At 41.7% G+C, this 27394-nt stretch overlaps 1 protein-coding gene across 4 annotated transcripts in view; it reads left to right on the top strand.

Annotated features, from left to right (window-relative positions):
• The window catches only part of DYNC1I1 (dynein cytoplasmic 1 intermediate chain 1), a 244612-nt gene that overhangs the window by 12412 nt on the left and 204806 nt on the right, over nt 1-27394 (top strand). For 2 of the 4 annotated variants that reach the window (XM_065397879.1, XM_065397878.1), the window contains one exon: nt 22103-22162. The exons of the other annotated variants lie outside the window; for them this stretch is intronic. In XM_065397879.1, the coding sequence (XP_065253951.1) occupies nt 22103-22162 (60 nt within the window). The remainder of the gene's footprint in view (nt 1-22102; nt 22163-27394) is intronic. 4 annotated transcript variants of the gene reach the window in all.

The following is a 27394-nucleotide window of genomic DNA, read 5'->3' as shown; positions in this document are numbered from 1 at the left end:
TGGGATATTAAAAGTTACTACAGAGAACTTTTTTCCGGAGGGTCTGGCTGGAGAATCTTGCTCGCATGCTCGGGGTTCAGCTGATCGCCATATTTGGGGTCGGGAAGGAATTTTCCTCCAGGGTAGATTGGCAGAGGCCCTGGAGGTTTTTCGCCTTCCTCCGCAGCATGGGGCAGGGGTCGCTTGCTGGAGGATTCTCTGCGACTTGAAGTCTTTAAATCATGATTTGGGGACTTCAACAGCTGAGTCAAGGGAGAGAATTATTCCAGGAGTGGGTGGGTCAGCTTTTGTGGCCTGCATCATGTGGGAGGTCAGACTAGATGATCATAATGGTCCCTTCTGACCTTAAAGTCTATGAGTCTATGAGTCTCAAAATTAGGCTATAAATTTTCTGGATTGCTGCGAGTATACCATATATTCTCTGTTAAACCCAGCCCTAGGTTTGTGGTCTGCCAATGTGTCTGCCACCATGTCTGATTACTACAGAGGGATTGAGTTCTGTGCCAGAAATGGCAGTTGAGTTTTATGTGCATTGTCCATTTCTGATATTATTGTCTCTATAGCGTCCTGCTGAATCAGGGATCTGCTGATGATTTTTCAGGGCAGCTAGTCTCTGCTCACTGAGCATATATAAACATGAGGCGCTACTCTTCCTCCTTTTATTTTACTCTCTGTGATGGCGATGCACTTTTACCCATATTGCCATCCATCTCAGAAGCAATATGATATTTAGTGCTGTCTCGCAAGAACCACCACCCGCTCCCAGTTCCATTGAAGGCTGGATAACAATGGGGCAGAATCCAGACTGGATCATTTAGATGACTGAGGGAGCAGTTCCTGCACTGTTAATGCCTCACCCACAAATGGGTGTTCTGTTACAACTAGTCATTTTTTGATGATGTTGCTAACACTACTGCAAGCATGGGTGGCCAGTGACCCGGCTGTTGGGGGAGGCTAGCCCCTGGCCCCTCCCCTTGTGCCCGAGGCCCCACCCCTCCCAGTCTGCCCTCCCTCCCATGCAGGAGCCCACAGCATCCCCACTGCAGCCACCAGCCCAGTGCCAGATGGCTGGGCAGCATGGCTGGAACGCCCTCAGCCCCGGTGCTCCTGGAGGCCAGCTCCAGAGCGCCGGGCAGTGCAGCTCCAGTGCCCCCAGCCCTGGAGTGCTGGGTGGCATGGGCCGAGAGCCAGGCAGCGCGGTCCCAGCCCCAGCCACCCTGAGTCCCTGCGGGAGGCAGGCCAGCCAGCCCAAGCCCCAGTCAGCCTGGGCCAGGGCAGAGCACCGGGAACTGCAGGAGCGGTCCTGGGGGCAGGGCGTGGGCTGGGCCACGCGCAGCCTCCCCCAGCCAACAATACCCACTGCCCATGACTGCCAGAATAACAAGCAAGTACAGACAGGCAGCAATCTTGCAGGTATTCTGACCACTAAATGCTGAAGAACTTACCAAAGGAAGAACTTGCCATCAAAGCAGAGTCCCAAGGCATGGATTTTGCTTCAGGGGGTGGGATATGTTCCAATTTGAGATTGCAGTGCTAAATATATGACTACCTTCCTCTTGAGACTTTAGTGAGGCTATGGGATCAGGTACTTGTAAAATATATTAATACTCACTGAGAACATTTGAGACAGATTATCTTGTCAAGGCACTTGACTGCTACTGTGTCCAGGTCTGGTGTCCATAATTCAAGAAGTACACCTCTACCTCGATATAACACGACCCGATATAACACGAATTCGGATATAACGCGGTAAAGCAGTGCTCTGGGGAGGCAGGGCTGCGCACTCCGGTGGATCAAAGCAAGTTCAATATAACACAGTTTCACCTATAACGCGGTAAGATTTTTTTGGCTCCCGAGGACAGCGTTATATCGAGGTAGAGGTGTATGTTGATAAATTGGAGCGGGTTCAGAAAAGAGCCATGAGCCTGATTAAAGGATTGGAAAACATGCCTTATAGTGATAGACTGAAGGAGTTCAATCTGTTTAGTTTAACAAAAGGAAGGTTACGAGTGACTTAATCCCACTCTATAAATACTTACAATAGGGAAAATAAATTTGATAAGAGGGCTCTTCAATCTTGTAGATGAAGATAAAATTAGATCTAATGGCAAGACAAATTCAGACTAGAAATAAGGTGAACATTTTTAACAATGAGGGTAATTAACATTGGAACAGTTTACCAAGGGGTTGTGGTGGAGTGTGTATCACTGGAATTTTTAAAATCAAGATTACATGTTTTTTCTAGAAGACATGCTCTAATTCAAACAGGAATTAGTTCAAGAAAGTCCTGTGGCCTTTGTTCTTCAGGAGGGCAGACTAGATAATCTTAAAGGTTCCTTCTGGCCTTGTAATCTATGAATCCCAAAGAGCTAGGGCAGCTGGGCATCTTTGCTAGCTTGCAGTTCTCACACAGATCTCTGTTAAGAGCTGTGACCTATGAACATTAACACACTAGATGCTAAAAATCTCCTGCGTACTCCAAAGCCTGTTAGTGACGAGTTCTGGACATACTTGCATACCAGTTAGGTAATTAGTGAGTAACTGGCCTTATTGTCTGCTGGCTTGCCTTAGATAAGTAACTAGCATTCCAGCAAGTATTGTTTTACACTCACAGATTAATGGACTTCCATTTGCATTTTGTCGTTGTGTCCCTTTTCTCCATGTGTCCCTTTTACCTGTGTAGTCCAATCATGAGTAGTAACACTAAAGGGTACATTGGCAGGAGGGACCTGATGCTCTAATGTAGTGAGTGAATTAGTCTGACATGGCAGCTGGCCTGTCTGGAACACATTTTGTTCAGCCTTGTAGTGTTATCCTGCAAGCACCGTTATCCTTGGACTAAGATAATGGCTAAAAAATGCTATGGTGTCATTATGCTTATTAGGAGGGTATTTTGGGGCAGGGCTACAGGGTGGTGTGGAACTATGGAACCATAACTATCTGTTCAGCTGGTTTGTATGAGTTTTTGTGTGTGATCTTCAGGGTCATGTTGAAATATGCCAAGGCATTTTCACTGGTGATGAAAGTACGGTTTTGAAGAAGCCTGACTTGCCTTGCAGAATATGACAGGAGGCAATGAGTCTGAGCTGATCGTAGACGCATAATGGTGCTAGAAATGACTGACATGGAGTCTTTTGAGGGCTTTCAGCTGGATAGAAGATCCAAATTAGATTTTTCGTGATGTATTGGCATTCATGTCGGAGAGTAAATCTAGACAGGCAGAGGCACACTATACCTTGCTTTCTGAAGGTGTTAGCATTTCTCTTTGTGCTGGGCAAGCACTGGACTGGGAATATGTTGGTCCTCAATATCAGGCTCCTTCAAACCAATTCATTAGAGCTCTGCTAATGCATGCAGAGGGCTTCATTAATTGCCAGGCCATCTACAGGGAGTGAATTACAGTCAAAGCAGGTTTTTATCAGCATGCCTATTTCCCAAATTGCTTTGGATCAATCAGCTGTACTTCTGTGCCTGTTCCACCCCCTGCACTCCTTGAGGCAGCACAGAGGAGCTGAAAATTGTATCACAGCACGAACCGGCAGGTGGTGTGGGATGAACCGTGTGTCATAATGGGTGAGTTGTTCTGTCTATGGGGGATTCAACCAGGACTCTCTACATGTCAGACTTGAAGGAGCCTATAATGACAAGGGTGTGTGTGTGTGTGTGTGTGTGTGTGTGTGTGTGTGTGTGTGTGTGTGTGTGTGAAAGACAGAGAGAGAGAGAGACGTGGTCTATTGGAGAGAAAGTGACATTTGGCAACCTAGGAGTGCAACTGAGGAGATGCATCCTGCCAAAACAGGAGTCATTGTTAGTGTCCAGCTAGTATCATGCAGTCACAATTAGAATCTGATTTTTGCTGACTAGATTTTTGGTGAATCCCATGGAATGAATGCCATGGGATGAATCAGGGGTTGTGGCAGGGAGCCTGAGTGCAGTTAATGTGGTGAGCAACAACCACCTCACCTTCTGCAGGGGGTTAAGTCAGCACCAAGCCCCTTCGACAGTAATCATGTGCTCCTGACCCCTGGAGGTGATGTTGGATACTCCCTACTCCCGTACCTTCTCACACATATGGGATGCTAGCAATCAGAGTGGAATATGCATGAATCTTGGCTCTTGAAGGAACATGTTCACCACCCAGTGACCCTGAGAAAGTCCTAATACTTGTCATAATTAGGGACAGAGCATTTTCATACCAGCTCACATGCAACAATGAATACTGAAAATTATCTGTGCTGAGTGGACACACTTGGGTGGCTTTGTACCTGACAATGTGGCCCTCTTGTGGCATGGATAGTCAATGATAAATTCCCATGGACTTTACTTAGGAGCTCTGTACTACTAGCAGGAAGAGAGTGTATTCCTGTTGATTTATTGCATGCCCAGAGCCCCACTGGCTGCTGACATGAGATGCCCAGACAGATCATAAGTGATCCACTTTTTCCAAAGATCTACAATGCCTGTATGTTGTCAGCTAACATCAGGTGTCCATATAGCTCAGTGGTTTGAGCATTGGCCTGCTAAACCCAGGGTTGTAAGTTCAATCCTTAAGGGGGCCATTTAAGGATCTGGGGCAAAAGTCTGTCTGGGGATTGGCCCTGCTTTGAGCAGGGGGTTGGACTAGATGACCTCCTGAGGTCCCTTCCAACCCTGACATTCTAAGTTCACCTCTCTGGGGGGTTATTTGTGATTGTGCTGCTTGTCTGGGTAGAACTTGTGCATGAGCACTGAAATCCCTTTGGACTGTGTTTGGGGTTTCCCATCTGACATGGGGCACCTGCAAGGTTGGTGCCACATTCTCTACTCCTTAGTAAATGGTGAAAGGCTCAGCTGCCTTGGATATACAGAGATAAACTGCTATCTTTCTTCCTGTTACCACTTCTCCTATAGTCTGTTCTAGCTCCTTACTCCTCACATATTTTGCTGCCCATACTGCTGAGTGCCTCGTAACTCCTTTGGTCAGAATGAAGACAATAGTATCAGGAAATATTGAGGTTATGGCCACCTTTGTAGTGCTGTAGCTATCTCAGTCACCATCTATGAATGGCTATTTCCTGCTTTAATCTGGTATTCCATAATAGCACTGAAATCTGGGTGAATTATTTCCCACTGTCTAATCTGTAGGTCCTTAGTGTTTTCTGTGGCTACTGATCCTCCTAGTATGGTGTCTAAATAGCTGAAGGCATTGCACTGGATTTTTTAACAGAAATTCCTACTTAAGAAAATCTACAGTGCTGTGCCAAAGGAAGCAGGAGTTTTTACATATCTTGAAACAAATCTGAACCCAATGAGGTCAATTAGACTACTCTGGTGTGTAAAATTTGCTTGCATAAATATAAAAGTCTGCAGGGTCAGGTCTTATTCAGTATAAAGAAGAGTTGGGTTCTTAGAAAAGATTTGCTTATAGTGAGGAATTTTATCAACTAGCTGTCCTTATGTTTCAATACTATTGTAATTTTTTGTGCATTTTAGTCCGCTATAAAAGCTGGGTTGGCTCATGTGCCCTTTGGTTGCTGTTTTTTTTGTTCTTAAATTTTTTCAAGAAGTGAGTTGCAGAGTATAGTACGTGGAGCATTTTTGGGTACAGAATTGCAGTGGTAATCCTAGAACTATGGCTGTCGATTAATCGCAGTTAACTCAAGCAATTAACTCAAAAAAATTAATTGTGATTAATCGCAGTTTTAATCACACTGTTAAACAATAGAATACCAGTTGAAATTTATTAAATATTTTGGATGTTTTTCTACATTTTCATATATTATTGTATTCTGTGTTGTAATTGAAATCAAAGTGTATATTATTTTTTATTACAAATATTTGCAGTGTAAAAATGATAAACAAAATAAATAGTATTTTTCAATTCACCTCGTACAAGTACCATAATGCAATCTTTTTGTCGTGAAAGTGCAATGTACAAACGTAGATTTTTTTTTTGTTACATAACTGCACTCAAAAACAAAACAATGTAAAACTTCAGAGCCTACAAATCCACTCAGTCCTACTTCTTGTTCAGCCAATCGCTAAGACAAACAAGTTTGTTTACATGTACAGGAGGTAATCATAGAATCATAGATTATTAGGGTAGGAAGGGACCTCAGGAGATCATCTAGTCCAACCCCCTGCTCAAAGCAGGATCAATCCCCAACTAAATCCCCAAATGGCCCCCTCAAGGATTGAGCTCACAACCCTGGGTTTAGCAGGCCAACGCTCAAACCACTGAGCTATCCCCCCCCGATGCTGCCCTCTTCTTATTTACAAAGTCACCAGAAAGTGAGAACAGACATCTGCATGGCACTTCTGTAGCTGGCATTGCAAGGTATTTATGTGTCAGATATGCTAAACATTCGTATGCCCCTTCATGCTTCAGCCACCATTCCAGAGGACATGCTTCCATGCTGATGACGCTCATTAAAAAAATAATGCATTAAATTAAATTTTTGACTGAACTCCTTGGGGGGAGAATTGTATGTCCCCTGCTCTGTTTTACCCGCATGCTGCCATATATTTCATGTTATAGCTGTCTCGGATGATGACCCAGCGCATGTTGTTCATTTTAAGAACACTTGCACTGCAGATTTGACAAAACGCAAAGAAGGTACCAATGTGAGATTTCTAAAGATAGCTACAGCACTGGACCCAAGGTTTAAGAATCTGAAGTGCCTTCCAAAATCTGAGCGGGACAAGGTGTGGAGCATGCTTTCAGAAGTCTTAAAAGAGCAACAGTCCGATGCAGAAACTGCAGAACCCGAACCACCAAAAAAGAAAATCAACCTTCTGCTGGTGGCATCTGACTCAGATAATTAAAATGAATATGTGTCGGTCCGCACTGCTTTGGATTGTTATTGAACAGAACCTGTCATCAACATGGACGCGTGTTCCCTGGAATGGTGGTTGAAGCATGAAGGGACGTATGAATCTTTAGCGCATCTGGCATGTAAATATCTTGCAATGCCAGCTACAACAGTGCCATGAGAATGCCTGATCTCACTTTCAGGCGACATTGTAAACAAGAACCGGGCAGCATTATCTTCTGCAAATGAAAACAAACTTGTTTGTCTCAGCGATTGGCTGAACAAGAGGTAGGACTGAGTGGACTTGCAGGCTCTAAAATTTTACATTGTTTTATTTTTGAATACAGTTTTTTTGCACATAATTCTACATTTGTAAGTTCAACTTTCATGATAAAGAGACTGCACTACAGTACTTGAATTAGGTGAATTGAAAAATACAATTTCTTTTGTTTTTTACAGTGCAAATACTTGTAATAAAAATAAATATAAAGTGAGCACTGTATACTTTGTATTCTGTGTTGTAATTGAAATCAATATATTTTAAAATGTAGAAAACATCGAAAAATATTTAAATAAGTGGTATTCTATTACTGTTTAACAGTGTGATTAATCACGATTAATTATTTTAATCGCTTGACAGCCCTACCTAGAACCATAGAAATGTAGGGCTGGAATTGACCTTGAGGGATCATCATTCTAGTCCATCTCGCTGCACTGAGGAAGGACCAAATATACCTGCACCATTTCTGGTAGGTGTTTATCTAACCTGTTTTAAAAAATCTTCCAATGATGGGGATTCCGCTATCTCCCTGGATAGTCTATCCCAGTTCTTAAGTATCCTTAGAGTTGGAAAGTTTTTGCTAACAGCTAACCGAAATCTCAATTGCTGCAAATTAAGCTGATTACTTTTTGTCCTATCTTCAGTGGACATAGAGAACAACTAATCACCATCCTCTTTAAGTAAAGACTATTATTGGGTCTCCCTTAAGCCTCCTTTTCTAAAAACTAAACATGCCCATTTTTTTTAACCTTTACTCAGAGGTCAGGTTTTCTAAATCTTTTATTATTTTTGTTACTCTCTTCTGGATTCTCTCCAGTTTGTCCACATCTTTCCTAAAGTGTGGCACTCAAAACAGGACACACTACTCCAGTTGAGGCCTCACTAGTGTCAAATAGAGTTGGACAATTACCTCCAGTGTCTTACATACGACACTGCTGTTAAAATACCCCAAATATTAACATTTTTTTGCAACTGCATCACATGTTCTCTTTTGATGCTGTATGGTTCCTCTCTGAGTTACTGGACTTGAATTTGGGGTGGGGGAGACCACAGCTATTTGCATCTAGGGTTGCCAGGTGTCCAGTTTTCGATCTGGTCGGTGGTGCAGCAGGGCTAAGGCAGGCTTCCTACCTGTCCTGGCTCCGCACGGCTCCCGGAAGCAGTGGCATGTCCCCCCTCCGGCTTCTATGGATAGGGACAGCCAGAGGCCTCCACATGTTGCCCCTGCCCCAAGCGCCGGCTCTGCAGCTCCCATTGGCCAGGAACCACGGCCAATGGAAGCTGCAGGGGTGGCGCCTGCGGCTGGGGCAGCATGCAGAGCTGCCTGGCCATGCCTCCACATAGGAGCTGGCGGAGGGACATGCTGCTGCTTCCAGGAGCTGCTTGAGGGAAGCGCTGCCCGGAGCCTGCACCCCGAATCCCTCGGTCCCAGCCTAGAGCACCCTCCTACACTCCAAAGCCCTCATTCCCAGCCCCACCCGAGAGTCTGTACCCCTAGCTGGGGGTACAGCCGTGTACAGACACATTGCTGACCCCTGTTTGCAATACTTTATTTTTAGTTGTTTTCACTTTAGATTGGCTCTTCTTACAGATCTAGGCCCATGGGAATTGTTTTCTAACACAAAGGTCCAAACTTTTTCCCTTGTGCCCCTCTGAATTGTCACATAGCCCTGGTCCCTTGAACCATTAAAGCCCCCCCCCCCCCCACACACACACCTCCCCATTGTGATTTTCACCATCCGTTTGTCTCAAACTGATTCAATCAGTAGCTGCTATGATTCCATGTTCCTTCTAAAATTGTTTTGCTTTTGAATACAGTGCCTCCACCCTCAGGTTAACCTCTTGCTGCGGTGATGGCATGGGTGGGACAGATGCATATCTTGAGCACTCAGCTGCCTGATGGGTTATAGAGTATAGTTGAAAGAAGACACATTTTTGGATGCTTTTGTAATAACTCTTTTGTAGCTTTTATTTTTAATTCCTCTGATCACCAGTTATGTCAGAAAAGGGTGTCAAATGATGGCAGATGTTCTTAGCACCTAATAATTATAATAAGTAAGATTTTCTTTGCTGATCTCTCCCTTTCCCAGTGTCTGTAGTCTTCTCATCCACCAAGCCCCTGTGCTGGGTTCTTTTCATGCACTTGAAACCACTGTAGCTTGCGGTCTTGGTGACTCAGCTTTTATTTGCAGTCAGGAGTTGGCACCACCATGTTGCGCGATGGACATTTGACAAAGTTACCATACTTAGTGACAGACATTGGAGGAGGTTATGTCATTCAGTCATTCAATTTTTTGAAAAATTACCATGGACCTCAGAATTTTTACCACAGACATTTGTGTCCGTGTACAGACACATTGCTGACCCCTGTTTGCTATACTTTATTTTTAGTCAGTTCCTTATCTAGTAGAGTGGAAGAGCACAATTTGACTAGTTAAACAGAGTATTAGGATGTCACACTCCTTTCTGAGGGTCTGTTTCACTGGGGCTAGATGTGAGTCAAGAAGAAAAGGAAGAGGGCAGATCCCAATCTGTTTTAGTAATATAAGTACTAGGAGAATGTTTATTTTGGTAAACGGATGTGATTCAGGGCAGTGTATGTCCTCTCTCATCTCTCCTCTTTGGATGCAGCAAAGGTCTTTCAGAAGAAAGTAATAAAGCGAAATTTCTAATCTACTAAAGCCACTACAATTCAGTAGGGCTCAGTTGCCCTATCATTAAGTTAATATATTTGACAGGTTCTGCACAGTGATGTTGTTGTGCTATTGCTCAGGTTTCAAGTTGCCAGCATTTAATTGTATTACTGGTTTCACAAATGATAGGGTCTTCTTAAAGTGTTAGTATAAAAAGCAGACGTGGTGTTATTGCCTGTAATAGTTTTCACTGACAGCAGATTTTTCTTGATTGTGTACAAAGTTTTTTTTTTAAAAATCACTTTTAAAGAGCTGCTTTAGTTACCAACTTGCACACAGTTCAGTTTGCTGAGCCAATAAGGAATACATTTAAAATGATATCCAGATCATAGTGAAAACTCAGGATCCATTGGAAGGAAAATAAATTGATCATAAGAACTCGGGCAAGGGTTCCAGAAAATTAATCTCTCCTTCCACCTAGGTCATTAAAAGAAACTTCCACTTATCTGTATTATTACTCCGAAATTTGAATGTCAGAAATCAAATTGCACACTCCTCGGGAGGGATAATCATTCATTACATTTAGGATCTAAATGACAGAAGAGAAATGCATTATGCAGGCTCGGTTAGACATTCACAGTACAGTAGGTGCCAGAGGTGAAAGATTTTATTCTAATAAAGAAATTGTTAATTACTTTTGTCTACTGGAAAATGTGATGAGGACAGTCTGAAGAATTGGTGAGAGTGCAGTTGTAGGCATATATGGTAGAAACAGCATACAAGTCTGTCTTATTATATGAGATGGGCATCATCTGATAGAGACATACAGTCTCTCCCTATAAAACAATCCAATATCAGACGCTAAAATACCCTATACAAAGTTTCTGAAAATGTGTGACAATGTAGTTCTAAAAGCAGTGGGAATTTCCAGCTGTAGCTCACAACTGGGGCAGCTGAGATTAGAAATAGGTGAAATTTTGTAATATAGCACTAGGGAAACGTATAAACTAGCTACCATACTCAGTTGCATCTCCTAGAATATACAAGATAAGGAAGATTACCATTGAATGACAAGAGAGTACTACACATCATTTATTACATTTCCTCCCATAGTTACCATGATGTCGTCATCAGAACCTCTTGGCATGTGGGTCTAATCTTCTAGTTCAGTTCATTGTAATGGGATGGATTGTGCTTTAAGGTGCTGTCATGAGTTGTGCAGAGGGAGCTGCACTACAACTAATACCACAGGAAGGATTCCGGCTTACTCAGCTGACTTTCTCTGGGAACTCTGGGGTACCGTGATACAGCAGGACCTTTGCTGCCCTTTAAATGGAAACATCATGAAATGTCTGACGTACTTCCTGTGTCCAGCTTGGCCATATGACAATGGAGCCTTAGACTCACCTTCATCCCATTCAGCTAGGACTAATGCTGACACTAGCCTCACATAGTGTCTGAGCTGCCTCGTCACATTATGGCTGGATCCTCTACAGGCACATAAGAGGACTGGAGTGAGGGAGGTCTCTTGCAATCTTTTTCCTCCTTTAGTGCCTGCCCAGGGACAGATGCAATCTGATCCTCTATATTCAAAGCACGTACATACATTAGATATGTATAAAGCCCTAAAGTTCCAAAGATTCTCTATGCCAACATTCTGCTATCCTATAAATATAAGAAGACACCTTAGGGACAATATGAGGCAGTTGCTTTTAAGTCTCTGTACATCTGACCTAGAAAGTGAGGAATATTTTTCAGTGCCTGCCAGTTACAAAGTCAGAATGGTCTATATTAATTAGAATCAGTTGCAAGCCTTTAGTGTGTGAGCTTGTGGAATCATTAAGGACTTTCATATATGCAGTTCAGTCCTCTGGATCTTTGATTATTTTTCTCATTAGCAAGTTTCTCCATGCTATAAATTGGAGGAGACGGGGAGGTTGCCATTCCCAAGGGAAGGCTTTATAAAATGTCTTAGAAACATGAGCTCTAGCTGCATTCAGTAAGCCCATCTACACTTATTACACTGCTAAACTAAAGTTTAGCAAGAAAAACAGATATTTTTTCTGAGTAACATATTAGTTATATTAGACTCGTGGTTATCTCTAACTATTCACATTGATTTAGGGGTAATTCTGTCTTACTTCCAGCCTCTCTCTAGTCTTCTGAAAGAGAAAAAGCTTCCTTGCTCAATAGCCTTCACAAATAATTTGGGTGATTAGCATGCCTGGAGTCAACTTGCCTAAACTCAGAGTCCTATCTAGAAGGAATCCTCAGCTAGGATTTTTAGTGATTTATTTTATAACAACATTGGGAATATTGGTTCATGATCAGACACCTCTTTTTCTAGATTTAATAGTGTCAGAAGGATGACTGGAGGATTAAAAAAATCAATTCTAGTTTGCAAGTGTCTAAGAAAATGTATATTTGAGTCTAGTATTTGGGTATTAGAGATGTAGAACTTTGTATGTTTTTGCTTTGCTAAAGATCTGCAATAGATGTTAGTGGACACAGATTAAAAAGCTGACTAAAAGTTAGCATCATTTGTATTAAAGCAATTTATAGTGGATAAAGACTTCCCAAGTAAGACACCTGAGACCAAGATGAAAGATGCTTGTAACATTTTGTGCCAGGTTTATGGCTTTATTCCTAGTTATGATTGCAGAAATCATGCATGAAGGCCATGAATGCATGGATCACCATAGTCAGGTCTGCATCTGAAAGGATGGGTGTACTCTTCTGGATAGTTGCAGGTGAAAATGGGTGGTTTTGTCACCATGGTTATTTGGGCATCTGCTAGCACTGAAGGTTATAAGCCTAAAACTAATCATTCAAAGGAAGGGCTGTGAAAAGCTCCCATCTTGGCTTCAGACCTAAAATTTCCAATTATTTTTTCAAAACAAGTTAAATTAGCAGCTACACAACAAAGATAATAAAAGAATTATATTATTAATTGTGAAACCACAGCAATAAATCACTTTAGTCTTAAAGTAAATCCATTCACTTGTTTAACAGGGGCAAGCCAGGTTTTAGCAGAATGGAAAGCTGTCCTCACACAAAATTTCACTCTAGTTTAATTAAATCGTGCCAACATCACATGCTTAGTTAAACAGGTGCAACCTCTGCATGTAGACAAGTCCTTCTTTTCTGAAGCACAAGGAAAACAAGAACCCTCAATGTTAATTTCATGTTTAGTATGGTAAAATCTCACTCTCCATTTTGGTCTAGATCCTACTTATCTTATTCACACAAATAGTCCCTTTAGTACAATGTCTATAATGCCATGTCTGTTTGTAGATTCTGAGGATGACCAAAAGGAACGTTATTTTTAAGGCAAGAGATTACAGAATGGTGATTTTGAAGAAAGCCACTGATTCTCAAGAGCAGCCATCAAGCCACACAGCCTTGTAGCCCACCGTTCTGTAAATTGCTGAAATTCTTCTGTTTCTGAAGTCTTCTTCTTCAGTTCAATAATGTCTGATGATGATGAAGGCACCAACCTGCATGTTATCTGTTTGATTCCCCTGAAGGGCTGTAGTGTTCTTTTCCTTCTGTGGCTCCTGATGCCTGGTAAAAGGCCAATGATGCATTTTTTATGGGACCTTATCCAAAGCCCATTAAAGTTAATGAAAAGAATCCCATTAATTCAATGTGCTTTAAATCTGGCCCCTGCAATTCCTTTACAATCAGGGAGACAAGGACATATTAGCTTTCTGAGATATTTTGGCATAGACATGAAAAATACAGTGGCTAAAATATTCTAAGCTTTCTTTTCTCACCCATCTTATTCTTGGGGTTTAAACATAAAAATAAGATTGAAGAGTTGATACATATCTGAAGGGAAAGTGTTCAAGTGACATTACAGATTCCTGTGCGACAGGAGCAAACAAACCAATGGCTTCTTTACAGATCGGTATAATGTAATCCTGTCTCCTTCATGCACATGCTTTTTATTAATCCAGTTTCAAAATGACAGTCTACAGTTTGTGACACTTACAGTAAGTCTTTGTAGATTTGTGGGCTCAGCAAAAGCTTCTAACTGTTTGACCTTCCGTGCTAGCACATACAGCATGCTGTTGACAGGAACCCTGCTGATAAATTAACATAAATGTCAAGACCAGAATTTTGGGTAGCAATAGGATATAAATTAGATCAATGTTAGAATGATAACTTGTGTGGTATAATTAAACAGATTGGGCCAATTTAATTGCTGACTTACATTAATAGGACTCCATGGGACATAAGTCAGCAAGGAATTTAGCCCACTATATCTACCTTCTTTCTTTAAACCATATTTAAAATGGTTTAGTTCTAGTCTGAATTCAAAATGGGCTTCAAAGCCAGTTTAAATGTAGCCCCACAGTTTATCTATGATTTAACCAGGATGCAGAAATATATAAATCTCCATCTTCTTTGTAAATAGTCCTTTTTAAAAACATATTTTTTTTTAGCACACACACTCTCTTTTGTTCAGAGCCATTACTATTGCTAAAGGCTCCAGGCTGCCAAGAGATAGTGCTTCTCTCTCAGGGAGGTCCCTTCACTCTTTTTATTGGTTGAGATTGGAAGTCAGGGCGTCCATCTGTTTGGAAGTGTAATTATAATCCAAAGTGCATGACTGTGCTCCAACACCCTTGCAAGATCCCCTGTTCACTTAATACATCATGGCATTTTATCGCACTGTCACACATACTCTATGTACGAACATTCTTAGTGATGTATGAGCATTCTGTTTGAACTAATATCGTAAGTAAACCGCTTGTTTAGTAAAACAGAACATCCCAAAATACTGATAACCAGCTTGTTGGAGTTTTTCTGCTTCAGAACAAGAAGCACAAGGAAGGCATTTTCCCTTAGATAAGACTGGCAAAGTGCAATTGGTCTCCAAAAAAGAGCGCATATGGTGTGAAGGTGATGATTTAAAGGCAGAGCAGCCATTGAGGCAAACTGTACTTTTCCATTTCTGAAGAACAGCTTTTGCTCTTCTGTTCCTTCATAGATTAGCTGTTTTGAATAGACATATTAACTTTTTAAATTGTGAAAGTAAATAAAAAAGATCATTGCCAAAAAACCCACAAAGTTATAAAAATCCCAAAATGATAGTAAGCCGCAGCTAACAGAATGAACTGGAATAAGAAAAAATATGTATCAAACATCTGGAATACCATTTCTCAATAACACCTTTCTATTATAGTGTTGATCAATAAGAAATTTAAAATAGAAGCTTTAGCGAAATTATGGCACGTACGAAAAACAAAGCTATTTTTACACCTCCAGAACTCCATCAAAGAAGATTTCTGTAGCTAAATCAACAATTGGATCAACTATAAATTCATCTTTTTCATTACAATCTGGAGAGCTTTCAAATCTAAATAAGAGTTAAAACCACATAGTAAATGGTATTATTGAATGTGCAATAAGTCAAAGGAGAAGAAGATAGGTAGCAATGGTTACCTTCATAATGAAAAAGTACATTCAATCACATACTTTAAAAGTAGTCTGTATTCCTGGTGTCTTTTAAAATACATTTCACAGTAAGCTTATTCTTACATAAATTATTTTTTTAAATAGATGATTTTGATGTCATCTGTTTTTCAATGTATTCCTTTAATTTGCAGATACACCATACTTTAAAGTACTTATTGGTCTGAGCCTTGTGGAAATTTTGACCCAGATCTGAACTTTGTGATATGGGACCAGCTCTGCATCACAGCAGAAGCAAAAACTGGTGTTCCATGCAATGTTTTTCTTATTGATCGATCTCTTTGCCTGCTCCATTCACAATGAAAAACAATAACTACGGGCTCTCCAAGTATTGCAACAAGTAGCTGTCATGGCAAATTCAATCTTTGTTGGCTCTTAAGAAAGGCCAACAGGGAGCTCAGAGGGAGAGCATGAGATATGTATGCCCATGATCCCAATAGCACTGGATTGGGAATGCATGGGCCTCCAGAGACAGGAGGGAAGAGGTGCCTCACAGGTCTGGGCGGGGCATTTTGCAGGGTCTACCCACTGCCACCAGCTGTTGGGACAAGAGAAATGAGGATAACCACTTTTCCTTTGATTTTAAAGCCACTTTCTGCTCTAGAGGGCCAAGGTGCCTCAGTGCTTAGTATGTCACACATGCTGCCCTCCTCCATATCCTGTCTCTTGTGTTTGAATTTAGCAAATTGCCACGTGAAGCATTATGGGATATGCCTCAGATCTACGGAAAAACTCATTGCAGCCTTACCTATGGGTCATGACCAGCTCCTCCATAATATAGTTAGGATTAGGTGGTAATAATATTTCCACCCTTGAGAGACCATTTTAGGACAGGACATGTTACTTTTGCTGGGAGTGTCATTAATGAAACATATGAATATTGCAGTTCAGCTGTTCCTTTTGGAGTCACTGCACTGTCAGTAGTTTTTCCATTTACTAGGAAAGCAAAGCAGCTCTTGATGACAAGAAATGACAGACCAGAGTGTGTGCTTTCCTCCTGTCCTGCTCCAAGGCCCAATTTGCAATGCTGTGGTGTGATTGTCTGCCCTACCAGAGGCCCCTTTGGAAGGCTAGCTTTTCCATTGTTTCAATGTGTAGCTTCTCTGAAAGCACAGATTTTCAGGCTAGTGACCTGGGAGAAGAAGAGAAGCTGTGCAGAATAAACATTCTGCAGTATCAGCAATTGAAGTAACAACTTGGTTTCAGCTTCAGGGAGGGACAGCTGCAATAATGCTTCCACCATGTTGCACAAAGGATTAAGTGTTGGATGATATTTGAATCTGATTGTGTCAGTGATATTTGGTGCTTATACGTTTCACTTTTATCCTGTGGATTTAAACTTTAGTAGGATCTTTAATATCACTGACTTTGGAGATTTTCCTCTTATACTATTGTCAAAGCCTGATCCAAAGCTCATTGAAGTCAGTTGAGAGATTGCCACTGAATTCAGTGGGCTTTGGACCAGACCTTCAGTGTTTAAATACTGTATTTTCTTTGGTGGAGCTTTCTAAAATATTTCAAATTTGGACCTGGGAATATCTGGGAAAGCAAATAGTTTATCACCAGAGTAATAACAAAGTATAACAAAGAAACCTACATAAAAACCACTAAGATTATATGATTGGAATAAGAGCTTCTGGAGATGTGGTTCAATAGTACATGGTAGCACTATGGGGTCCATCTTTTCTTTTGTAGTAGCAATACAAAATTGAGTATTCCTTTGCTCAGACCTCTCTCACGTCCCATCGTGACTTGTGCAATTGTCTCTACTAGTCTTACTAAATCCCTGCTCTGAATTAGGGAGTGCCAAATGCCAGGGCCAGATTACTAGTAATGTCAAGAAGCAGAAAAATATCATAGACAACTAGACCACACTGACCATCTGATCCTGTTCTATTCTTCCCTGTAGTCTTTTTGCAGGTGGGAGAGAATGGAGACTAGTTGAAGGATCAGTTATGTCTTTTTTTCTACTAACTGGTGAAGGAATGTCAGCATCTAAGGGTATGTCTATACTGCAATGAAAAACCCATAGCTGGCCCATGCTAGTTGACTTGGCTCACCGGGTTTGGGCTAAGGGCTGTTTAACTGCCGTGTAGATGTTCAGGCTGGAGCCTGGGCTTTAGGACCCTGTGAGGTGAGAAGCTCCCACAGCTTTGGCTGCAGACTAAGCCTGACAGTCTTCACTGCAGTTAAATAGCCCCTTAGCCCGAGCCCGAGCCAGCTGGCACGGGCAAGACAAGGGTGTCTAATTTCAATGTAGACGTACCCTAAATGCGCAGTCCTGAATTTCACTCATGACAGATAGACATGATGCCTGTAGAGTAGTAATTGAGTTCATATTATTAGGTAAATGCAGAATATTAAAATGTGGAATTCTGTTGGAAGAGTTTGAAAATGATTCAATTTAGTTAGACATAACCCAACTTGTACCCACACTTGTACCTTTCCTATTAAGTTGCAGCCATGATCTAAAAAGCCTCATTCCTTACATGCAGCTTCTTGTTCAAGGAAAGCTGAAGAACAATTCATATTTGATAACGGCTACACTGTTTTTTAGCCTACAAACAACCAAGGGCAGCAATTGCTCAGCAAACATGTCACAGGAAGATTGATAGTGGGGCTATTGTTTGTCACTGTGTGGGAGACTTATGTAATGAACTTCTTTGAAACAATGTAGTGCAGTCTGACTAAAATAACATCTGCACTTTCTGAATGATGGGAATGGCCTGATCTGGCTCAGTTCTGAGCGGCTCTCTTGAACTGAACTCATTGAGCCCTCATTTGTGGAGTTTCCTGTAAATTCCTCGCTTTGTGTGTGTGTTTGATTCACCCACAGAAGAAACAAGCTGTTCACAGCTCAAAACCAATGGATCTCAGGAGACCGATGGAAGCAAGGGCATGTGCAAGGAAGCCCCATATTTCCATTCCAGCTTCCATTTCACCCACTCTACTCCATCTCTCAGACAGTGGGTTCTGGCAATCTATTTTTGTAGATTTTAAGGCCAGAAGTGACAATTAGATCATCTAGTCAGATCTCCTGTATAACACGGGACATAGAACTTCATCTGGTTATTCTCGTACTGAGCCCAATAACTTTTATCCCCTGGAATGTTCACTTGCAGGGGTGTTTCATACACCAGGCTAAAATGGGTAAGTTACTGCTTAACTTCCCAATTGTTTGTGGTGAAGTGGGATGATGGCATCAAGTGACCACTCCTTGGCCACATGCTTTCTGTATCCTCTAAGATATGCACACTGTAGAAGAGTAGAATGATTCTGAAACCAAATATTACCATACGAATAAATCAGTATTAAAATAATTCTGCAAAAAATGACCTCTCAATATATGTTGTGGGCCTTGTTCTGATTTCAATTGCACTCCACCCATCTTGGCTATTTTTAATGTAAATAAAATGAAAATATGAATTGAGACTTCATTTTTTTCCATGTAAATGTTTTTTCATGACTGAACTTGGTGAAAAGTGCCTTGAAAATGGAAATGTCATGGATATGATCCAAACTCCATTAGAATCGTTAGAAAGTTTCTCACTGGACTTCAGTGGGTTATGTCCTCAGAATAGGTCCAGTGTGGTAGAAGCAGTGTTAACTCCCTGCCTCGCTCCAACAATGCATCCTGCTGACCTGCAAACAACACTTCTAGACACAAAATTGGTCTTTGAGCCTGTAAAATCTGCACTACATCCTTCTCCTTCCCCCAATTTTTGGCATATACAAGTGTCAAGGCTAATGTCAATTTGAATTTAGGAAAGAAATCATTTCTAGTCCTTTTCTTTGTGAAGAAAACCCTGAAAAAGTAAGTCAAGCCCTAGATTTAAAAAGTTGCCACTGATTTTTCATGGAGCTCTTAGGACACTCATGGTGTCCCCTACAGATGTCCAAGAAGGATCAGGCTTAGTGCTAATACTCATGAGAATGCTCAAAGATTCCTCCAAGTAGCAAGAAGTAGCAAGGGACAATTCTAGACCCTGGCTTATTTGGAATATTGTCCCTTGTAAAATGTTCTGTCTTTGCCCTATGCACAGAAATTTTTTACACACAATTTTTACGCACAATAATTTAGGCTCTATTTGTTCTGGAGCAGGAGATTAGTGACCTGACGCCTCACTTCCTGCAGACTCAAGTTTGGCAGTGCCCCAAAGAATCATTTTACTAACCATCCCTCAAACCTTGTGGCCAGTTCTGTGCACAGTGGTAGGATCGCAGTGGATGGAGGTCTGCTACATTTTTGAGCGGAGGTTGAAAAATTGTTTTCCATACCCACCCAAAACTGCTAAAGCTGGCTTTGTCTCAGAGGGGTGGAATGTTATTTTAAAACATTTATATTAGTGTCTAGAGGCCTCAAATCAAGGTCAGGATCCCATAGTGTCCCATACACATAAAGTGACATAGTTCTAGGTCTGAGGAACTTGAAATTTAAGAGGATTGGGGGAGGTTGAGTCTCTTGTTCATAACCTGGATTGTAAACTGTTTACGGCAGAAATTGTCTCCACTACGTTTGTACTGTATGTAAGGAATGAGACCCTGCTCTCTGATTGTGGCCTGCAGATGCTATTGTAATAACAATAAAGCTGGTATCACTCTGTTGGGTCTTTCAACTATTGCACCTATAAGTATCAATTGTAGTGGTGTCTTTTGTGATTTTGACACCTGTCCAACTCCTAGCTGGATGGAGAGCTCAGAACTTCCTTCCTTCAAGACACCAAATGGCTATTAGATGGTAACAGTTCACAATTACCTCTGACCTGGTGCTACTTTGGACAGACCTAGATGGTCTATAGCCCTTGAGCATTCTGTTGCTAAGCTCTCATTTTAATCACACTGTATTGGAATTCTCCCTAATGGAATATTGGTTGTCTCTTGGGAAATTTGACAGTTCTGAAAGTGGATGGAGAAAAGAGAGAATATCTGACTCAAACAAGCTACATATATCTTTTTCCTAAGTGTTTGGAAAACATGGGTGTGCGAATATAAGTGGCCCCAAGGTAGCCATAACATTAAAAATTGGCACTTACTCATGAAATCACACTATGTGTTACTGCCCTTGGCAGCATTTCAGGGGTCATTTTCACACAGATGGCTTGTGTTTAGCAATCTCTGTCGTGCATTAGGCACTGAGATTTTTTCCTACCATCAGACATTCAAATCTTTACCTGCATTGCAGGGACAAATTTCACTCTTCACTAATGTCTCGATACTTTTCTGCCTGTTTTACAACATCCTATCTTAGGCAGACAAGATAGGCTCCTGCTCTAGAAAAGTCTCCTAGAATAATTCTGAGACACATCACAAAATCTCTGGACAACAACGTCTGTGTTGCACATCTCCCATTACAGCTCATGGGAGTGAATGCCCTTGCATCATACCAAATCTATATATCTTGTTATAATTCTTCATCGTTTGTACATGTTTATGGGTCTGAGATGAGATTGATTGATTGATTGTTTTTCATTTTGACATGTCAGAGTACAGCACATGTCCTTGCTCCCCTCCCCAGAGTGGGTTGACATTGGCATCAGAGTGATGAGCTTATAAGTATAGTAGGTTGCAGCATTTATATGGATTGAGACAGTTTCTTCAGATTATACATTAGCAGAGGTTGCCATTTTGTGGTAGGTAATGTGCATAAATCTGCATTGGATGATATGATTTGTACTGGGTGAACATGGTAAAAGAATATTCTGTGTACAGCTTTGAAATCTGGATTCAAATAAATAGGGTTGGATCAAAAAAGGTGGGGAGCTCACCAATTTAGGGGCCATCATGATGTAGTGACATCAGATAAGTTAGTTGTTTTTGTGAAGGAGAAGGAGGCTTGTTTCACTTTGTTTTAACATCTGCTAATGAAGACCATGCATAGTCTAATGCTTAAATCACAGGAAAGGGAGTTAGGAAGACTTGGGTTCTCTGCCTGCCTCTGCCACAGACTGGCAATTTACGTGGGCCAACATTTTTAAGAGGTGTCTCCAATTGGGAAGCCAAAAATCAAGACACCTGGAATGAGTGGCCACTTTTGAAAGTTTTGGCCTGAACCTCTTGGCATATCAATTCTTTCATTTATAAATTGGGGGATTATACCACTTCACAAGAATGCAGAGAGTCTTACTAGGGCTTGTAAAGTGATCTGACCTCAGATGGAAAGTTTCATTGTGCTATATTATGAAATCTTCAGCTAAGGCTGCATTCCTGGATTACTCATCTCTTCTTTGATAGCACAGTGCTTCCATCATAAAGAAAAATCAGTGGCAGGTAATTATATTGAAATAATTAAAAAAAAAAAGTCAGGATAGATTCTTATATGGTGAAAAAAATACTTGTTTGTTTACCTTGTCCCACAAAATATTAAACATTATAATTTGTGATACAGGACATCACAAAAAAGATGTTAACTTGTATATAATGGTTTATTGTCAGTTTCAGAAGACATATTAAGGGCTAAATTCTTCAGTGAGGTTTCACGGGGAGAGTTCAAGTGAATCATGTCATACATCCCATCATTGTAACCTCTGATAAGTGCCTACTGCAAATCTTACAGCTTATTGTGAGTACACAGGGAACAGCTAGTGAGTCTGTAAATTGTTTGGAGATCCAAATTACACATTTTTATGAAGTAAATTTTGAAAACCAAAAAAAAAAGGCCTCAGACTGAAAGTCTCTTTCCTTTGTTTACTAGTACAATGTACTCCAGTTCTATGTAATTTTAATAAATTACCTGCTCTTGTAGTCTAGCATCAAACCTTGTTTGACATTAATTGTGGCTCTCAGTTGTACTTTGAGGTGTGCCCTGTGTATGTACTGTATACAGCATGTAATTAATGAGATGAGCTTTTTTTCATCCTTTCAGTTAATTCTCTATGTTCTTTTTTTCCTTTGTGCTGCACGGCTGATAACTACCTTAGGACCCTGCAGTGGGACACAGACCCCTCAGTGCTGCAGCTCCAGTCTGACTCTGAACTTGGGTATATATCAGCTCTTTTGTTCATTTTATTATTTTTTTGCAAGAGTTATGTTGAAATTGCTTCCCAATTGAGCTGCTTTTGTGTGGGTTTAATTTATTATTATTATTGTTTTGGTGTATCTAAAGTACCATAATTTAAGTTTTCTTTTGTTAGTTTCACCAGTGATATTAAGCTTTGGCAGAGAAATTTTTTTAATGAGGAAACAGAGAAAAAAAGCCTATAAAAAGATGACCTGCAATTTCTGCTGTCCGAGAACAATAACAAACATTACCATTTCATTATGGATGAAATGTTGTTATAGTGGCGCTTTAACTGAAAATGTAATATATGCAGTTAATTATACCAATGTCTAGTTAGTATTGGTTAATTCTGACTTGTCATACTGAATTACTCACAGGATGCTCCCCTATCCCCATCTTTACCATAGTTAAAGTTAAAGTTGTTTCTCTTAGACAGTAATAATCACACCTTCTCCTTCCTTAAGAGTTAATAACGTGAACAATTATATTTGTACCCTTAGCAAATAAAACTATCACTTTCACAGCCCCAGAGTCATTTTGCTTTTTAATTGAGTCTATGTTAGTTAAGGTTTGTTTAGTTATAATTAGGCTGAAATTAATACTTTTTCTAGCTTGGGGTACTTTTGCCATGTGCTTGTGAAAAAGTTAACTGCTTTGAGTAACTGAAACTAACCACTATCAATGGGTGGCTGGTATATTTTTTTTAAAAGGGTCAAATTTATTTAGTATGAAGGGTGTCTATTGTTGTACAATAGTGAAATCCATATTATGAAGTATTTTTATAATGGACCAATCAGCGGAAATCAGTTTTAGCCAATGACACATGAAACTCCAAATATTTCCTGATTCCCCTAACGTTAGCATCACACTGGAGATGGAACTGAAGTTCAAAGTGAAAATATGGCTTGGTGATGAGTCATTTGATCTTGATTTGGATATCATCCATGTGATCACCAAAGTTAACTATCACAAATAGTTTGGCTGGTGCGGGAAATACCGTAGCACAAGAATCAGAGACTAAGCTACCCAATCATTTCCTGCCAATGCTTCTCAAGTGTGAAAATAGTTTTTCTTTGTTTATATTGTGATACAACTGTTAATACAAGTTTGAGGGTATGAATGAAGAAATAAAATGAGAGGGAAAAATATGCCACAAAATATAGGCTTGAAAAGTCCACTTGCAGTAGTGGTAAGGAAACTTTTCCTCTTGAGAGGAAATCCATCAATTTGTGCAGAATTTAAGCTTTTGTTTAAACAAAATTTTCCAGCCCTGATGTTTCAGAAGCGAATCTTCTAAATAAGAATTTACATAGTACTATCTTTGTGAGACTACAGCAGGGGTGGGCAAACTTTTTGGCCCAAGGGCCAAATCAGGGTTGAAAACTATATGGAGGGCCGGGTAAGTAAGGCTGTGCCTCCCCAAACAGCCTGGCCCCTGCCCCCAATCTGACTCCTTCCACTTCCCACCCCCTGACTGCCCCCCTCAGAACCCCTGACCCATCCAACCCCCCCTGCTCCTGGTCCCCTGACCGCCCCCTCCCGGGAATCCCCGCCCCTAATCGCCCCCGGGACCCCACCCCCTATCCAACCCCCCTGCTCCCAGTTCCCTGACTGCTCTGACCCCTATCCACGCCCCCGCCCCTTGATAGGCTCCCCGGGACCCCACACCTATCCAACCCCCCTTGTTCCCCATCCCCTGACCCCTATCCACACCCCTGCCCCCTGACAGGCCCCCCTGGGATTCCCACACTTATCCAACCCCCCCCGCCCACCAACCGCCCCCCAGAACCTCCGCCCCATCCAACCGCCTCCTGCTCCCTGTCCCCTGACTGCCCCCCGGGACCACCCACCCCTTATCCAACCCCCCAGCCCCGATTCCCTTACCATGCCACTCAGAGCAGCATGTCTGGCAGCCGCGCCGCCCGGCTGGAGCCAGACACGCTGCCGCGCTGCTCGGCAGGAGCGCGCAACCCCTCTGCCCAGGGCGTTGCCCACGCGGCGGCATGGCTGCAGTGGAGAGGGGACAGTGGGGGAGGGGATGGGGGCTAGCCTCCTCGGCTGGGAGCTCAAGGGCTGGGCAGGATGGTCCCAGGGGCCGGATGTGGCCCATGGGCCGTAGTTTGCCCACCTCTGGTCTACAGGTAGATATTTCTAGTGCTTATGCTGCTACTCATAGTTTTCACATTGACTGCAGATTGAAATTGACAAGATTCTGGTAAATTTCACAGCTGCTATTCAGAATCCAGTTGGTCATGATGCAAATGATAAAGACCATGCCAGTTTCACTTTGCTCCGTGCTTGGCAAAGCTATGAGCAGTAATCTAGTCAGGCACTGGCCTATTCATAGGGGGAGAAGAAGAAGAAAAAATATCAGAAGAGCAGCAGTGTAGCAGACATCCTCCCACTTCCCTGCACTACAGACAGAAGTGCTGGGTAGGGTTCATCAATGTTACTCTTCCACCCCAGAACTGTTAGGCAGCTTTTGTCCTCCTCCTTTTCAGTGGCCAATTGTGATGGGTGGTGTGGCTTCAGATGTAGCCAACTCCTACAGTACTACCTGGAGAATGATACAAAAAATGGAATTTTCAAAGTGTATTCACATACAGAATCCTGATAGAAATCCTGGCATCCCTTCCCAGCAATGTGGGTTGGACAGTGAGCATCCCCACGAATCAAAGTCACCCAAGTTTCCTTTCTTTTAGAAGGAAAAAGCAAAGATCAGGGGCATATATGGCACAAATATGGATAAGCACCATGACAGCCAGGCACTTTCTCTCATGCATGCACTGTCAGTGCAAAGAAAGGAATGAAGGATGATCAGGAGAGTGAATTCATAGCAAGGCTGGGTGTACCACAGGCATATGTTCTCCAATGCATGATGAGTTCTGTCCATTTCTCAATAGCAGCCAGTCTTCAGAAGGACAATTTTACCAGGAGAAACAGGGCTTCCTCTGACGGTACAGAAATTTGAAAAAGGAATGCTGCACAATAAATTCTGTAGATTGCATACAAATTGTTCATATGGCTAAAATGCCTGTAGTGGACTTGTATCTCTTCTGGTTTCTACAGACATAGGGATAATTTTTTGATGTAAAAGACTAGAGATTTAGCTGCTCAGTCCCTAGTGACGTTCCATGACTAAGATCCTATGAACAGCTTTGAAAATGTATCCTTTAAAGATTCTGCAAATCCAAAAACACTCAGCAGGCTGTAGACTCAAAGGGCTTAAGAGCATCTAAAAGGAAAGATGCATGTGAGTGGGAAGCTGACATGGTTGATGGCAGATGTGTGTGCTGCCTTACAGGAAGCTTGAGTTCTGGAATAGGACATTTTAGCTTATAGTTGTGGAGCTCAGGTCCTGAATGGAGGTAATGTATTTGTGATCAAGGGCTAGACCAGCTTTTGGCTATACAAGCACCCTTTGTTGGCTGATTCATGGAGCCAAAAGGAGTGCTATGAGGCCACACACTTTCATAGAATCATAGAATATTAGGATTGGAAGAGACCTCAGGAGGTCATCTAGTACAATCTCCTGCTCAAAGCAGGACCAACACCAACTAAATCATCCCAGCCAAGGCTTTGACAAGCTGGGCCTTAAAAACCTCAACGGATGGAGATTCCACCACCTCCCTAGGTATTCCAGTGCTTCACCACCCTCCTAGTGAAATAGTGTTTCCTAATATCCAACCTAGACCTCCCCCACTGCAACTTGAGACCATTGCTTCTTGTTCTGTCATCTGCCACCACTGAGAACAGCCTAGCTCCTTCCTCTTTGGAACCCCCTTTAAGGTAATTGAAGGCTGCTATCAAATCCCCCCCCCACTCTTCTCTTCTGCAGACTAAATAACCCCAGTTCCCTCAACCTCTCCTTGTAAGTCATGTGCCCCAGCCCCCCAATCATTTTCATTGCCCTCTGCTGGACTCTCCAATTTGTCCACATCCCTTCTGTAGTGGGGGGGACCAAAACTGGACGCAGTACTCCAGATGTGGCCTCACCAGTGCCACATAGAGGGGAATAATCACTTCCCTCGATCTGCTGGCAATGCTCCTACTAATACAGCCCAATATGCCATTGGCCTTCTTGGCAACAAGGGCACACTGCTGACTCATATCCAGCTTCTCGTCCACTCTAATCCCCAGGTACTTTTCTGCAGAACTGCTGCTTAGCCAGTTGGTTCCCAGTCTGTAGCGGTGCATGGAATTCTTCCTTCCTAAGTGCAGAACTCTGCACTTGTCCTTGTTGAACCTCATCAGATTTCTTTTGGCCCAATCCTCCAATTTGTCTAGGTCACTCAGTCTTTATTCTTTCAGATGAAGAAAGACCATTTGATATAACAGGTGATTATCAGTGTGAGACACTAGTGAGCTATGGATCTGTAAACAATGCTTAAATTAAACATGTTTGAGATTAAAAATGCAACACGTTCTTTCAGTGAAGTTCTCTAAAATGGACTTTAACTCATGTGCAGGCTATCAGTCTGCAAAGCAGTTGACCAAGTCTCAAGTCAGACTTTCACTCCTGCAAAGAGTTATTGAGTTAACTGATACAGTATTTTCTTTAGTATTGAATGGGATTCTATAAAGATAACACACAGACCTACTATTTTAGAAGCAGAATTAGTATGGCACCAATACTCAATTGAGACCACAATAAAGAAGTTATATGAGTGAAGAAATCTTTGGGATTTCAGTAAAGAATTCCTAGGCCTAGATAGGAGGTGACTACATAGGAGACGTCTATTTAATCATATAAACAATGTAGATTTGAAATCAGTGATGGTAGAAAAAGGAAGAGTACATGACATTTAACTTTAATTTTTAAAGTCTGAATCCTCACCACATTTAGTCAAAGTTGTTACAAATAAGCAGCATGAGAGTAAACTTTTGGTAGGTGTTACAGATCCCCACAACATATCTCAGGGAGCAGAAGTTTCTAGGTTTCATGTAGGGTTTTAAAACATGAATTGCTTTTCTTTACATCCGCAGAGGCACATCCTTGAAAACTGGCATCAGGCAGGCTCATTAATTCTCTAGTAAAAATGAATCACAAGCTGTAACCGCTGCTATTGCTCTAGTGGATTGTTACTTTATATGACTGATTCATACTGGTTACCTAGTGACTCTAATTGTATTTAGCACAATAACACTCAGCGAGTCAGACGAACCAGAAAAAAAATACATATAGCTGATGCAGCAGTAGCTGGAGAACAAA

The sequence above is a fragment of the Emys orbicularis genome, chromosome 2 (assembly GCF_028017835.1).
Source record: "Emys orbicularis isolate rEmyOrb1 chromosome 2, rEmyOrb1.hap1, whole genome shotgun sequence".
NCBI lineage: Eukaryota > Metazoa > Chordata > Testudines > Emydidae > Emys > Emys orbicularis.
Note: the sequence above shows the minus strand (reverse complement) of the source record. Positions and strands in the feature narration are given on the sequence as shown.